This window comes from Cervus elaphus, chromosome 8 (assembly GCF_910594005.1).
Source record: "Cervus elaphus chromosome 8, mCerEla1.1, whole genome shotgun sequence".
In the NCBI taxonomy this organism is placed as follows: domain Eukaryota; kingdom Metazoa; phylum Chordata; class Mammalia; order Artiodactyla; family Cervidae; genus Cervus; species Cervus elaphus.
The window spans coordinates 39,743,610-39,757,572 of NC_057822.1; the positions used below are offsets into that span (position 1 = coordinate 39,743,610).

Below are 13,963 nucleotides of genomic sequence, written 5' to 3' on the forward strand. Positions count from 1 at the left end.
TGTGTGTATGTATATATGTATAAATTTTCATCCATTCATCCAAAACTCTGGCAACACTAAGCCCTCATTTCCCACATGCAAACAGTCGGCTGGAATTGAGTAGCTGCTTTCCTCTGAAAGGAAGTCCACTGTTTTTTGGCTCACCCAAATCCCATTATCTCCCCAATTTGGACCATTAAAGTTACCTGCCCTTGTGATATTTAAATTATGAGTTAAAGGGCAGAGGTCATTTAGCTCTGCCCAAGTCACATAGGTCTATTACAACTCTAGATCTGCTCCTCATTTCCTTATAAAACAAGTCTCACCAGCCCATCACAGTCAATGGCAAAAACTGCTCCATGAGATCATCCAGGCACCCAGGCCTCTATCTTGTGAACCATCATGTTTTCCTCATCCACCTGGTATATAATGGCTCATCACTGCATCCTCATTCAGCCAATAAGAAGAGAAAGAGGGTAGGGGAAGGCCTGACACCGGCATTGAATCAAGAGGTCTAAACATCTTATTGTATATATAAGCCAAGGATTTCCAAAGTTTGCCAACAGATCACCAGAATCCAGGCAAGAAACATGGAACAGATTGTCACTGATAGCCCTCAGAAGGAAATGACTCTGCCCACACCTAGATAAGTTTTCTCCAGACTTTGAAACAAAAAAATTGTAATTTTAAGCTACTCAACATAGAGCAGTTTGTTACAGCAGCCCTAGGAAACTAATAAAGCTAGCCTTTAGATATTTGGAAACTTAATTCAATCTGGAGGCACCTGTAAACTGTAAAGCAAAGTATTGGGTTGGCCAAAAAATTCATTTGAGTTTTTAGTAAGATGTTACAGAAAACCTGAACAAATTTTTTGGCCAACCCAATACAAGCGAGGCATATAATTAAGAACATGTCCTCAAGGGTTAACTGTCTAGCCAAGGACTTGGTAGGGTAGTCTCTGAATTCTGCATTACTTCTCTCTTTTCTCCATCCCACTCCTCCCTCTCACCATCACCAACACACAAACACATCTGCTGTAAGTCACAGGGGAATTCCTAGCTTATATGTCCTGTGAAGGCTTCAGCTGGGCAGGATGCAGCTCCTCTTGAAGATCTTTCTCCAAGCCTAAACTGGTCATTGCATCTAACCTAAGCATCTGCTTTCTGGAAGATTAGCAGTTTCTCTGGAACAGGGCTTTCTGTTTGAAGGGATTCTGTTTGGAAAGATCACTCATCCTCAAGGTAATTCTCCTGCCCCAAGAGAATTGGGAAGAAGGGTGGCTGGCATCCTTCAGCAGACCCTATGACCATTCTGGCCCACCAGGGTCAGCAGTGACAGCTCCTGACTTGGTGAAAATAGTGGTAGGATTTTCCAGGCAAGAGTACTGGAGTGGGTTGCCATTTCCTTCTGTGTGCAATTAGAGGTCCTCCAATGGCTTCTCTGTTTGGGGAATGAGGTTCCATCTACTCATTCTTTTGGATTTTGTAAGGTGATTCCAGGCCATTTTGCTTCAGGATTGCTAACAGCCTAAAGAATAGGTCACAGGCACCAAAAAGGTGGCTTCCCCGGTGGCTCAGTTGGTAAAGAATCTGCCTGCAATGCAGGAGACCCAGATTCGAGCCCTGGGTCAGAAAGATCCCCTGGGGGCCATGACAACCCACTCCAGTATTCTTGCCTGGAGAATCCCCAAGGACAGAGGAGCCTGGCAAGCTATGCATTCTGTGGGGTCACAGAGTCAGACACGACAGAGCAACTTAAGCCCTGTATTAAGCACTGTGGGGTCCAGAGATGACACTCATTCTTGAGGAATTCACAGTTTGGGAGAGCAGAAATCAAAGAGAAGTCAATGAAAGCATAACGTATTAAGTACAGTAAGAGCAGTGAGACAGAAGAGGGGAATGTCACATGGTTAAGAGCTCAGGATCTGCATTCAATGGAGCTGAGTTTCCATTCCGACTCTCCAATTATAGGTTGCCGTGATACTAGGAAAGTCACTAAGCTTTTCAAAGCTTCAGTATTTTTCCTTGTAAATAGGAAAATAGTAGTACTTATGCACTTTTACATGATTTTTTTCAAGAATCAAATTAGATCATACATGCCTAGCATCCAGGAAATCCCTGACAGCACTGGCTACTGCATATGATAATTGTTATTATTAAGTATTATTAATATAATTATCTGAGGGGAGGTAATGTTAGAAAATGTTTCCAAGAAAAGGTGGCATTTGAGCTGAATAATGAAAAATAAAGAGAAGTTGGCTGAGTTTGGGTTTGGGAAGATGCTAATGAATTGCTTTAGTTTATTATGCTCAGTTAGATTCCTCAAATGAATTTAGATAAGATGAAGAATTCAGTGTTGGTCAAACTGAGCTTGAGATGGCTGTGAGCAATACAAGATGTTTTGACCTCTTCATTCTAACTCTACTATAATCTCAAATCTTATATATCTGCCCTATTAGTGATTATAGCTCCATGAGATGACTATACCTACTAGTATTTTTTCTACTTGATTTTGAATACTACAGATAGAAATAGCAAAATTAATTGATGAAGCCAGAATTGTACCCAATAAGCTTTGTTTTGGTTGAAAAACTGACATTTAAGTCTTCTTAGCCCAGGAAACTAGACTTGATAGCAGGAAAGAAAAAAGAGACCACAGAAGAAAATTTACCTTGGATGAAATTATAATAGATAACATTTGGTATAGATAAAATAAGCAAAATAAAACTGAATAGTAAATCTTTGTTGTAATGTAGAAAAGAATTTAAATTCAAAACAAAGAAATACCAGTACAATAATAATTTAAATAAAGTTTGAAAGTGAAAGTCGCTCAGTCTTTTCTGATTCTCTGTGACCCCATGGACTGTACGGTTCATGGAATTCTCTAGGCCAGAATACTGGAGTGGGTAGCCTTTCCCTTAAATGCACTCTATAGGAAGTTAATGTATAAATTAAGTGGTCATAGTCAAGTTCATTCCAAAATGTATCTTTTAGTTGAAAAGTCTTCCATATTGATATAATTCTGATGAACATATTTGAATTCATAAACACAGAATCAGAACATCCAGGAGTGCCAAATAGGGTCAAAATCTCTAATGCTTGCCTGTGACATCCAGGTGGTGAGCCAAGGAAGCAAGTGGAACTCTGTCCAGATCTTAAGAAGTCAGAGTACTAAAGTTTTTTTTTCAGAAGTCTTTTACTATTATTATTAGAGGAATAATTTCTTTACAATGTTGTAGTGGCCTCACTGTACATCAGTGTGAATCAGTCACAGTTATATATATAGCCTCTCTCTCTGGAGCCTCCCTCCCCCCACCATTCCATCTCTCTCTGTCACCATACAGTGCCAGGCTGGCTCCCTGTGGCATAGAGCAGCTTGCTGCTTATATGTTTTACACGTGATAGTGTATATACATCACCGCTGCTTTCTCACTTTTTCCCTGCCACTTCTTCCCCTGCTGTGTCCACATTCTCTATGTCTGCGTCTCCTTCTCTTCTCTGTAAACAGGTTCATGGATACAAATAAAGAGGTTGAAATCATCACACATAAATGTTAATCTGTTTTCTATTGCATCTTCCATAAAATAATACCTGATAAGAACTTAATAAGTACTTGAATGTTAGATTCTCTCGAGTCAGCCCTGCAAACATTATGAACATAGAAATTGCACCTATAGTGTGAATCATTTTAATTTAGCACTTACTGAATATCTTACAAAAATAAACTTTCACAGCTTTGAGAATGATTATAGCAAAATTGAGGTCCACAAAGACTTGGACACTTAGAGTGTTAATCACAAGTCCTACCAAGAAATATACTATTTCTAGTTCATAACATGAAAAAGAATGCTTCTTTTTTTTTTTGGCCACACTGTGTGGCGTGTGGGATCTTAGTTCCCTGATCATAGATTGAAACCCTTGCATTGGGAACAAGGAGTCTTAACCACTGGACTGCCAGGAAAGTCTGGAAAAAAATGTTTTAATTCATGATATTTCTTTAATGATTGTAGGTCTATTCAGGTTTTGTTTCTACTTGTGTCCGTCTTGGAAGAATACATTTTTTTCTAAGAAACATTTTGCCAAATATTTCAAGTATTTTTTTCATAGTTCTCTCTCATTTACAAAATCTCTACTTCTTTTTTATTTATTCTCTACTTCTTTTTTATTTATTAAAAGCAGCAAGGGAAAAACAACAAATAACACACAAAGGGATTCCCATAAGGATAACAGCTGATCTATCAATAGAAACCCTCCAGGCCAGAAGGGAATGGCAGGACGTACTGAAAGTAATGAAAGAGAATAACCTACAACCTAGATTACTGTATCCAGCAAGGATCTCATTCAGATATGAAGGAGAATTCAAAAGCTTTACAGATAAGCAAAAGCTGAGAGAATTCAGCACCACCAAACCAGCTCTTCAACAAATGCTAAAGGATCTTCTCTAGACAGGAAATGCAGAAAGGTTGTATAAACGTGAACCCAAAACAACAAAGTAAATGGCAACGGGACCACACCTATCAATAATTACCCTAAATGTAAATGGGTTGAATGCCCCAACCAAAAGACAAAGATTGGCTGAATGGATACAAAAACAAGACCCCTATATATGCTGTCTACAAGAGACCCACCTCAAAACAAGAGACACATACAGACTGAAAGTGAAGGGCTGGAAAAAAATATTTCATGCAAACGGAGACCAAAAGAAAGCAGGAGTCGCAATACTCATATCAGATAAAATAGACTTTCAAATAAAGGATGTGAAAAGAGACAAAGAAGGACACTACATAATGATCAAAGGATCAATCCAAGAAGAAGATATAACAATTATAAATATATATGCACCCAACATAGGAGCACCGCAATATGTACGGCAAACACTAACGAGTATGAAAGAGGAAATTAATAGTAACACAATAATAGTGGGAGACTTTAATACCCCACTCACAACTATGGATAGATCAACTAAACAGAAAATTAACAAGGAAACACAAACCTTAAATGACACAATGGACCAGCTAGACCTAATTGATATCTATAGGACATTTCACCCCAAAACAATCAACTTCACCTTTTTCTCAAGTGCACACGGAACCTTCCCCAGAATAGATCACATCCTGGGCCATAAATCTGGTCTTGGAAAATTCAAAAAAATTGAAATCATTCCAGTCATCTTTTCTGACCACAGTGCAGTAAGATTAGATCTCAATTACAGGAAAAAAATTGTTAAAACTTCAAACATATGGAGGCTAAATAACACGCTTCTGAATAACCAACAAATCATAGAAGAAATCAAAAAAGAAATCAAAATATGTATAGAAATGAATGAAAATGAAGACACAACAACCCAAAACCTATGGGACACTGTAAAAGCAGTGCTAAGGGGAAGGTTCATAGCATTACAGGCTTACATCAAGAAACAAGAAAAAAACCAAATAAATAACCTAACTCTACACCTAAAGCAATTAGAGAAGGAAGAAATGAAGAACCCCAGAGTTAGCAGAAGGAAAGAAATCTTAAAAATCAGGGCAGAAATAAATGCAAAAGAAACTAAAGAGACCATAGCAAAAATCAACAAAGCTAAAAGCTGGTTTTTTGAAAAAATAAACAAAATTGACAAACCATTAGCAAGACTCATTAAGAAACAAAGAGAGAAAAACCAAATTAACAAAATTAGAAATGAAAATGGAGAGATCACAACAGACAACACTGAAATACAAAGGATCATAAGAGACTACTACCAGCAGCTCTATGCCAATAAAATGGACAACTTGGATGAAATGGACAAATTCTTAGAAAAGTATAACTTTCCAAAACTGAACCAGGAAGAAATAGAAGATCTTAACAGACCCATCACAAGCAAGGAAATCGAAACTGTCATCAGAAATCTTCCAGCAAACAAAAGCCCAGGACCAGATAGCTTCACAGCTGAATTCTACCAAAAATTTAGAGAAGAGCTAACACCTATCTTACTCAAACTCTTCCAGAAAATTGCAGATGAAGGTAAGCTTCCAAACTCATTCTATGAGGCCACCATCACCCTAATTCCAAAACCAGACAAAGATGCCACAAAAAAAGAAAACTACAGGCCAATATCACTGATGAACATAGATGCAAAAATCCTTAACAAAATTCTAGCAAACAGAATCCAACAACATATTAAAAAAATCATACACCATGACCAAGTGGGCTTTATCCCAGGAATGCAAGGATTCTTTAATATCCGCAAATCAATCAGTGTAATACACCACATTAACAAATTGAAAGATAAAAACCATATGATTATCTCAATAGATGCAGAGAAAGCCTTTGACAAAATTCAACACTCATTTATGATTAAAACTCTCCAAAAAGCAGGAATAGAAGGAACATACCTCAACATAATAAAAGCTATATATGACAAACCCACAGCAAGCATCACCCTCAATGGTGAAAAATTGAAGGCATTTCCCCTGAAATCAGGAACAAGACAAGGGTGCCCACTCTCACCACTACTATTCAACATAGTGTTGGAAGTTCTGGCCACAGCAATCAGAGCAGAAAAAGAAGTAAAAGGAATCCAGATAGGAAAAGAAGAAGTGAAACTCTCACTGTTTGCAGATGACATGATCCTCTATATAGAAAACCCTAAAGACTCTACCAGAAAATTACTAGAGCTAATCAATGAATATAGTAAAGTTGCAGGATATAAAATTAACACACAGAAATCCCTTGCATTCCTATATACTAACAATGAAAAAACAGAACGAGAAATTAAGGAAACAATACCATTCACCATTGCAACAAAAAGAATAAAATACTTAGGAGTATATCTACCTAAAGAAACAAAAGACCTATACATAGAAAACTATAAAACACTGATGAAAGAAATCAAAGAGGACACAAACAGATGGAGAAACATACCGTGTTCATGGATTGGAAGAATCAATATTGTCAAAATGGCTATTCTACCCAAAGCAGTCTATAGATTCAATGCAATCCCTATCAAGCTACCAACGGTATTTTTCACAGAACTAGAACAAATAATTTCACAATTTGTATGGAAATACAAAAAACCTCGAATAGCCAAAGTAATCTTGAGAAAGAAGAATGGAACTGGAGGAATCAACCTGCCTGACTTCAGGCTCTACTACAAAGCCACAGTCATCAAGACAGTATGGTACTGGCACAAAGACAGAAATATAGATCAATGGAACAGAATAGAAAGCCCAGAGATAAATCCACGAACCTATGGACACCTTATCTTTGACAAAGGAGGCAAGGATACACAATGGAAAAAAGACAACCTCTTTAACAAGTGGTGCTGGGAAAGCTGGTCAACCACTTGTAAAAGAATGAAACTAGAACACTTTCTAACACCATACACAAAAATAAACTCAAAATGGATTAAAGATCTAAATGTAAGACCAGAAACTATAAAACTCCTAGAGGAGAACATAGGCAAAACACTCTCCGACATAAATCACAGCAAGATCCTCTATGACCCACCTCCCAGAATATTGGAAATAAAAGCAAAACTAAACAAATGGGACCTAATGAAACTTAAAAGCTTTTGCACTACAAAGGAAACTATAAGCAAGGTGAAAAGACAGCCCTCAGATTGGGAGAAAATAATAGCAAATGAAGAAACAGACAAAGGATTAATCTCAAAAATATACAAGCAACTCCTGCAGCTCAATTCCAGAAAAATAAATGACCCAATCAAAAAATGGGCCAAAGAACTAAACAGACATTTCTCCAAAGAAGACATACAGATGGCTAACAAACACATGAAAAGATGCTCAACATCACTCATTATTAGAGAAATGCAAATCAAAACCACAATGAGGTACCATTACACTCCAGTCAGGATGGCTGCTACCCAAAAGTCTACAAGCAATAAATGCTGGAGAGGGTGTGGAGAAAAGGGAACCCTCTTACACTGTTGGTGGGAATGCAAACTAGTACAGCCACTATGGAAAACAGTGTGGAGATTTCTTAAAAAACTGGAAATAGAACTGCCATATGACCCAGCAATCCCACTCTGGGCATACACACTGAGGAAACCAGATCTGAAAGAGACACATGCACCCCAATATTCATCGCAGCACTGTTTATAATAGCCAGGACATGGAAGCAACCTAGATGCCCATCAGCAGATGAATGGATAAGGAAGCTGTGGTACATATACACCATGGAATATTACTCAGCCATTAAAAAGAACTCATTTGAACTAGTTCTAATGAGATGGATGAAGCTGGAGCCCATTATACAGAGTGAAGTAAGCCAGAAAGATAAAGAACATTACAACATACTAACACATATATATGGAATTTAGAAAGGTGATAACGATAACCCTATATGCAAAACAGAAAAAGAGACACAGAAATACAGAACAGACTTTTGAACTCTGTGGGAGAATGTGAGGGTGGGATATTTCAAAAGAACAGCATGTATACTATCTATGGTGAAACAGATCACCAGCCCAGGTGGGATGCATGAGACAAGTGCTCCGGCCTGGTGCACTGGGAAGAGCCAGAGGAATAGGGTGGAGAGGGAGGTGGGAGGGGGGATCGGGATTGGGAATACATGTAAATCCATGGCTGATTCATATCAATGTATAACAAAACCCACTGGAAAAAAAAATAATAATAATAATAAAAAAAAAAAAAGAAAAAAAAACATATGAAAATGATAAAAAAAATTTTTTTTATTGAAGGATAATTGCTTTATAGAATTTTGTTGTTTTCTGTCAAACCTCAGCCTGAATCAACCATAGGTATACATATATTTCCTCCCTTTTGACCCTCCCTCCCATCTCTTCCCACCCCACTCCTCTAGGTTGATACAGAGCCCCTGTTTGAGTTTCTTAGTCTACAGCAAATTCCCCTTGGCTATCTATTTCACATATGGTAATGTGAGTTTCCATGTTATTCTTTCCATACAGCTCAGCCTCTCCTTCCCTCTCCCCATGTCTGTAAGTCTACTCTCTATGTCTGTTTCTCCACTGCTGCCCTGTAAGTAAATTCTTCAGTACTATTTTTCTAGATTCCATACATATACGTTAGAATACACTATTTATCTTTCTCTTTCTGACTTACTTTACTCTGTATAATAGGTTCTAGGTTCATCCACTTTATTAGAACTGACTCCAAGGTGTTCCTTTTTATGGCTGAGTAATATTCCATTGTGTATATGTACCACAACATTTTCATCCATTCATCTGTTGATGGACATCTAGTTGCTTCCATGTTCTAGCTATTGTAAATAGTGCTGCAATGAACAAGGGGATACATGTGTCTTTTTCAATTTTGGTTTCCTCAGGGTACATGCCTAGGTACATGCTGGGTCATATGGTGGTTTTATTCCTAGTTTTTTAAGGAACCTCCATATTGTCTTCCATAGTGGCTGTATCAATTTACATGCCCACCAACAGTGCAAGAGCATTCCCTTTTCTACACACCCTCTTCAGCATTTCTTGTTTGTAGACTTTTTGATGATGGCCATTCTGACCGGTATGAGGTGATATCTCATTGTAGTTTTGGTTTGCATTTCTCTAATAATGAGCAATGTTGAGCATCTTTTCATGTGTTTGTTAGCCATCTGTATGTCTTCTTTGGAGAAATGTCTGTTTAAGTCTTTTTCCCACTTTTTGATTGGGTTGTTTGTTTTTCTGGTGTTGAGTTGTATGAGCTGCTTGTATATTTTGGAAATTAATCCTTTGTCAGTTGTTTCATTTGCTATTATTTTCTCCCATTCTGAGGGTTGTCTTTTCACCTTGCTTATAGTTTCCTTTGCTGTGCAAAAGCTTTTAAGTTTAACCAGGTCCCACTTGTTTACTTTTGTTTTTATTTCTATTACTCTAGGAGGGGGGTCATACAAAATCTCTACTTCTATAGTTATGTCTCCCTTTTGTCCCTAAATTGTTATTAGTGCCTATTAAGATAAGGTATTTTTATCCTTATGTCCTTTATTATTTACTAAACATTTCTTCTTTTATAAGCTGTTTTCTATAAATAAATTTTTTTTAAATTGTTTTCTTTCTTTTTAAATTTGCTTCCATAGATTTGTTCATTCTGCAAGATCATGGAAGATCTAGAGGAGACACTATTTGAAGACTTTGAGAACTACTCCTACGCCCTGGAGTATTACTCCCCAGAGACCGATTCAGAGGAGAAAGCACAGCTGGGAGCCATTCACTGGGTCTCCTTGGTGCTGTGTTGTTTGGCATTTGTCCTGGGCATCCCAGGAAATGCCACCGTCATTTGGTTCACGGGATTCAAGTGGAAGAAGACAGTCACCACTCTCTGGTTCCTCAATCTAGCCATCGCGGATTTCATTTTTCTTCTCTTCCTGCCTCTGTACATCTCCTATGTGGCCATGAATTTTCACTGGCCCTTCGGCATCTGGCTGTGCAAGGCCAATTCCTTCATTGCCCAGTTGAACATGTTTGCCAGTGTCTTCTTCCTGATGGTGATAAGCCTGGACCGCTATATCTACTTGATCCACCCTGTCTTATCTCACCGGTACCGAACCCTCAGGAACTCTCTGATTGTTATTACAGTTGTTTGGCTTTTGGCTTCACTAGTTGGTGGGCCAGCTCTGTACTTCCGGGACACTCTGGAGTTGAATAACCACACTCTTTGCTATAATAACTTCCACGAGCATGATGTGGACCTCAGGTTGATGAGGCATCATGTTCTGACCTGGGTGAAAGTTATTGTTGGGTACCTCCTCCCTCTGCTAACAATGAGCATTTGCTACTTGTGCCTCATCTTCAAGGTGAAGAAGCGAAGCATCCTGATCTCCAGTAAGCACTTCTGGACCATCCTGGCTGTGGTCATGGCCTTTCTGATTTGCTGGACTCCTTATCACCTGTTTAGCATTTGGGAACTCACGATTCACCACAATAGCTATTTCTACCAAATGCTACAGGCTGGCATCCCCCTCTCCACCGGCCTGGCGTTCCTCAATAGTTGCTTGAACCCCATCCTTTACGTCCTGATTAGTAAGAAGTTTCAAGCGCGCTTCCGGGCCTCAGTGGCTGAGATACTAAAATACACGCTGTGGGAGGTGAGCTGTTCAGGCACCCTGAGTGAACAGCTCAGGAACTCTGAAACCAAGAACCTGAGTCTCCTGGAAACAGCCCAGTGAATTCTTGCCCTCCCACCTATCACCACACAACCTTTGTGTGGTTCCCCTGACATGCTTTCAGATTATTTGCTTCCAAGACATAGAGCTGATTGTATCTTTTTATTTTTATTTTTTTGGTAATTTTATTGGCACCCTATTTTTCTTTAGATATAAAACATAATAAGGATCTTCATTTTTCTTTTCAGCAACTTAAATTATCTTATTCTTGTTAATTATACCATAGTGGATTAACCAGCATTACTTTTCTAATTTTAATGACTTTTTAAAACTTCTAAATTTTAATATTAAACGTATGATTGATTTCAAAAATATAAAAGTAGGTGTGCTTAAGCTCACTTTAATTCTGCACAAGTAACCTATTAGACTTATTCTTAAAATGCAACATATGTACTTAATTTCTTTATTTCATGTAATCTGTATACGTGCCTTTATGAATTAAAGTGATAATTGATTATAGTAGGTTTTGTTCCAGTTAACTATGAATGCTTGGTAAACTGCCCCAAAATCTAGAAAATAACTATTATTGTTATCTCTCACGATTCTGAGAATGAGGAATTTAAACAAGGCACAGAGGGGAGGTTCGTCTCTCTGTTTCACAGTATCAGGGGCCTCAGCTGGATGGGCCGAGCAGCTCTCTTCCCTTCCACCCTCTCCTCTCCTCTTCCTTCTTCCCCTTCCCCTCTTCTCCTCCCCTCGTTTCTTGTATCTTCTCCTCTTCTTTCTTCACATGGGTATTCCAGCATGGCACCTCAGGGAAGCCAGACTTAGGGTAATACAGGGCTTTAAGAGACCAGGGTGGAAACTTCCATTTCTCTTAACGGTTATGACAAGACACTGCACCCTTCCACTGTACTCTATTGATCAAAGCAGTCACTAGCCAGGTCAGATTCAAGGAGAGGGGACATAGACCCCATCTCTCAATTAGGATATATGCCCAATTAAACCCCTACACTAATATTATAAATATAAATGTTTATATAAAGGTTTCTGGAAAGTTCTAGATATGTGCAAATATGTATAAGATTGCTATAAACATGAACCACTGACATCCAGATAAAAGGTAGGCCAGCCCAATATCAGAAAGATTTCAGGAAAAGGAAGCATGTATGATATTTCCACTTTCTATTTCTATATTTATATAGACCACAGTGTAAGACCAATAAAGCATACCTTCAAGTCAGCAACCTTTTCATGATGCAAATCTGTTGCATTTAAGACTATAATAGTATTTTGACTTCTATTCATTTATCCCTTTAGCAAATAGATGACTAAGAGTTATATAAAACTTCAGTAGATAGATATTTTGAAGGATGTCAAGAGGTGTCCCTAGTGGTAAAGAACCTGCCTGCCAATACAGGAGATCTAAGAGATGTGGGTTTGACCCCTGGGTTGCAAAGATACCCTGGAGGAGGGCATGGCAATCCACTCCAGTATTCTTGCCTGGAGAATCCCATGGACAGAGGAGCCTGGCTGGCTACAGTCCATAGGGTCACAAAGAGTTGGACATGACTGAAGCAACTTAGCATGCACACAAGATGAATAAGGTACTTATAGAGAGCGAGAGTAAACTTGGATAAGAACAATCCTAAAGCAAGATAGACAGTAGTAAATACTATTCAGTTCAGTTCAGTCGCTCAGTCGTGTCTGACTCTTTGCAACCCTATGAACTGCAGCACGCCAGGCCTCCCTGTCCATCATCAACTCCTGGAGTTCACCCAAACTCATGTCAGTTGAGTTGGTGATGCCATCCAACTGTCTCATCCTCTGTCATCCCCTTCTCCTCCTGCCCTGTATCTTTCCCAGCAGCAGGGTCTTTTCAAATGAGTCAGCTCTTCGCATGAGGTGGCCAAAGTATTGGAGTTTCAGCTTCAGCATCAGTCCTTCCAATGAACACCCAGGACTGATCTCCTTTAGGATGCACAGGTTGGATCTCCTTGCAGTCCAAGGGATTCTCAAGAGTCTTCTCCAACACCACAGTTCAAAAGCATCAATTCTTCGGTGCTCAGCTTTCTTTATAGTCCAACTCACATCCATACATGACTACTGAAAAAACCATAGCCTTAACTAGATGGACCTTTGTTGGCAAAGTAATGTCTCTGCCTTTTAATATGCTGTCTAAATTGGTCATAACTTTCCTTCCAAGGAGTAAGCGTCTTTTAATGTCATGGCTGCAGTCACCATCTGAAGTGATTTTGGAGCCCAAAAAAATAAAGTCAGCCACTGTTTCCCCATCTATTTGGCGTGAAATGATAGGAACGGATGCCATGATCTTAGTTTTCCGAATGTTGAGCTCTAAGCCAACTTTTTCACTCTCCTCTTTCACTTTCATCAAGAGGCTCTTTAGTTCCTCTTCACTTTCTGCCATAAGGGTGGTGTCATCTGCATATCTGAGGTTATTGATATTTCTCCTGGCAATCTTGATTCCAGCTTGTGCTTCTTCCAGCCCCACGTTTCTCATGATGTACTCTGCATATAAGTTAAATAAGTAGGGTGACAATATACAGCCTTGACATACTCCTTTTCCTATTTGGAACCAGTCTGTTGTTCCATGTCCAGTTCTAACTGTTGCTTCCTGACCTGCATACAGGTTTCTCAAGAGGCAGGTCAGGTAGTCTGGTATTCCCATCTCTTTCAGAAGTTTCCCCAGTTTATTGTGATTCACACAGTCAAAGGCTTTGGAATAGTCAATAAAGCAGAAATAGATGTTTTTTCTGGAACTCTTGCGTTTTCGATGATCCAGCGGATGTTGGCAATTTGATTTCTGGTTCCCCTGCTTTTCTAAAACCAGCTTGAACATCTGGAAGTTCACAGTTCATGTATTGCTGAAGCCTGGCTTGGAAAAATACTATAAGAGA

General features: G+C 38.9%; 1 protein-coding gene across 17 annotated transcripts in view; it reads left to right on the forward strand.

The window, feature by feature from the left end:
• CMKLR2 (chemerin chemokine-like receptor 2) overlaps window positions 1–11,564 on the forward strand; it is a 55,206-nt gene extending 43,642 nt beyond the window's left edge. For all 17 annotated transcript variants that reach the window (XM_043910272.1, XM_043910278.1, XM_043910276.1 and 14 more), the window contains one exon: window positions 10,020–11,564. In XM_043910272.1, coding sequence (XP_043766207.1) covers window positions 10,041–11,108 — 1,068 coding nt within the window. In that variant the 5' untranslated portion in view covers window positions 10,020–10,040 and the 3' untranslated portion in view covers window positions 11,109–11,564. The remainder of the gene's footprint in view (window positions 1–10,019) is intronic.
• Window positions 11,565–13,963: the final 2,399 nt, after the last annotated feature.